The sequence below is a fragment of the Gavialis gangeticus genome, unplaced genomic scaffold (genome assembly GCF_001723915.1).
Source record: "Gavialis gangeticus isolate Ggan-Ray unplaced genomic scaffold, GavGan_comp1, whole genome shotgun sequence".
NCBI classification, from domain to species: Eukaryota; Metazoa; Chordata; order Crocodylia; family Gavialidae; genus Gavialis; species Gavialis gangeticus.
The window spans coordinates 563,532-564,553 of NW_017728972.1; the positions used below are offsets into that span (position 1 = coordinate 563,532).

Below are 1,022 nucleotides of genomic sequence, written 5' to 3' on the forward strand. Positions count from 1 at the left end.
TGCCTGGTCTTGCACATGATTCTTACAAACCCTTTATTATTCTTTCTTTGAAGATCCTCACCTCCTTCGGACCATGACCCCTGAGAACATGTGCCACATGACCCCCCCTTCCCGGTTGGAGCACCCTCCTCCACCTCCTCCACCCCCGCCTCCTCACCTCCAGGGCCCCCCACCTCCTCCACCGCCTCCACCCCATCCACACCAGCCGCCGCCGCACAACCCCCACTATCCCAGCATGCAGCGGGACATGTACATGAAGGCTGAGCCGCTGATGCCACCATATGGCATGGGGCAGGGTGTGTCGCCTGGTGATCTCCACCATGCCCAGCAGTCCCAGATGCTTCACCAGTTACTTCAGCAGCACGGAGCTGAGTAAGATCTTGGGGAGGCCAGGGGTGGGGGGTATGGGGGAACCTGGGGCTGCTAGTGCTACAGGGCTTTTTCTGAGGTCCTGGTGTGCAGTTTGGGAGTGCTCACTGAGGATAGGAGGCATAGGGGGGTTAGCTATGCCTTAGGACAGTAAAGTTGCTGGGTTTTACCACATGGAGAGGAGTATGAATGGACTTCATGGTAATGTGCCCAGAGGTTTAGGGTAATAGGTGAAGGAGAGCATGATTGTGCAGCATGATGGTATGAGGCAGGGGTTGTCCACAGCATGGAGCATATGGTAGTATGGCAGTGGAGGGATATGGCAGTGATGCATGGGTCAGTTATGATGAAAGTGGGTGTAGTGGCAGTGTGGCATAGGGCATAGGAGTAGTGTAGGTAATGAAGCACTTGAATAGAGCAGAGTGGGGTGTCACAGAATGGGGGCCTGTTGGTGGAGAGGGTTGGGGGCCCGTTGGCTGTGGAGGTTTGGAGTATGGTGATAGGATAGAGGTAGAGGGTCCCTGATGGAGGAAGGTTAGGGGCATCTCTGCTCTTAGAGCACTCAGAGTTTAGTGTTTAGCACCTGGAACCAAGCCCTTTCCTGGTTTCCTATCTTCAAGCCCCTCCTCTCAATTCCTCACTGGCCATTGAGA

The 1,022-nt window shown here is 55.0% G+C and overlaps 1 protein-coding gene across 4 annotated transcripts in view; it reads left to right on the forward strand.

The window, feature by feature from the left end:
* The window catches only part of MYRF (myelin regulatory factor), a 129,970-nt gene that overhangs the window by 76,367 nt on the left and 52,581 nt on the right, over positions 1-1,022 (forward strand). For all 4 annotated transcript variants that reach the window (XM_019504929.1, XM_019504952.1, XM_019504947.1 and 1 more), the window contains one exon: positions 54-372. In XM_019504929.1, coding sequence (XP_019360474.1) covers positions 54-372 — 319 coding nt within the window. The remainder of the gene's footprint in view (positions 1-53; positions 373-1,022) is intronic.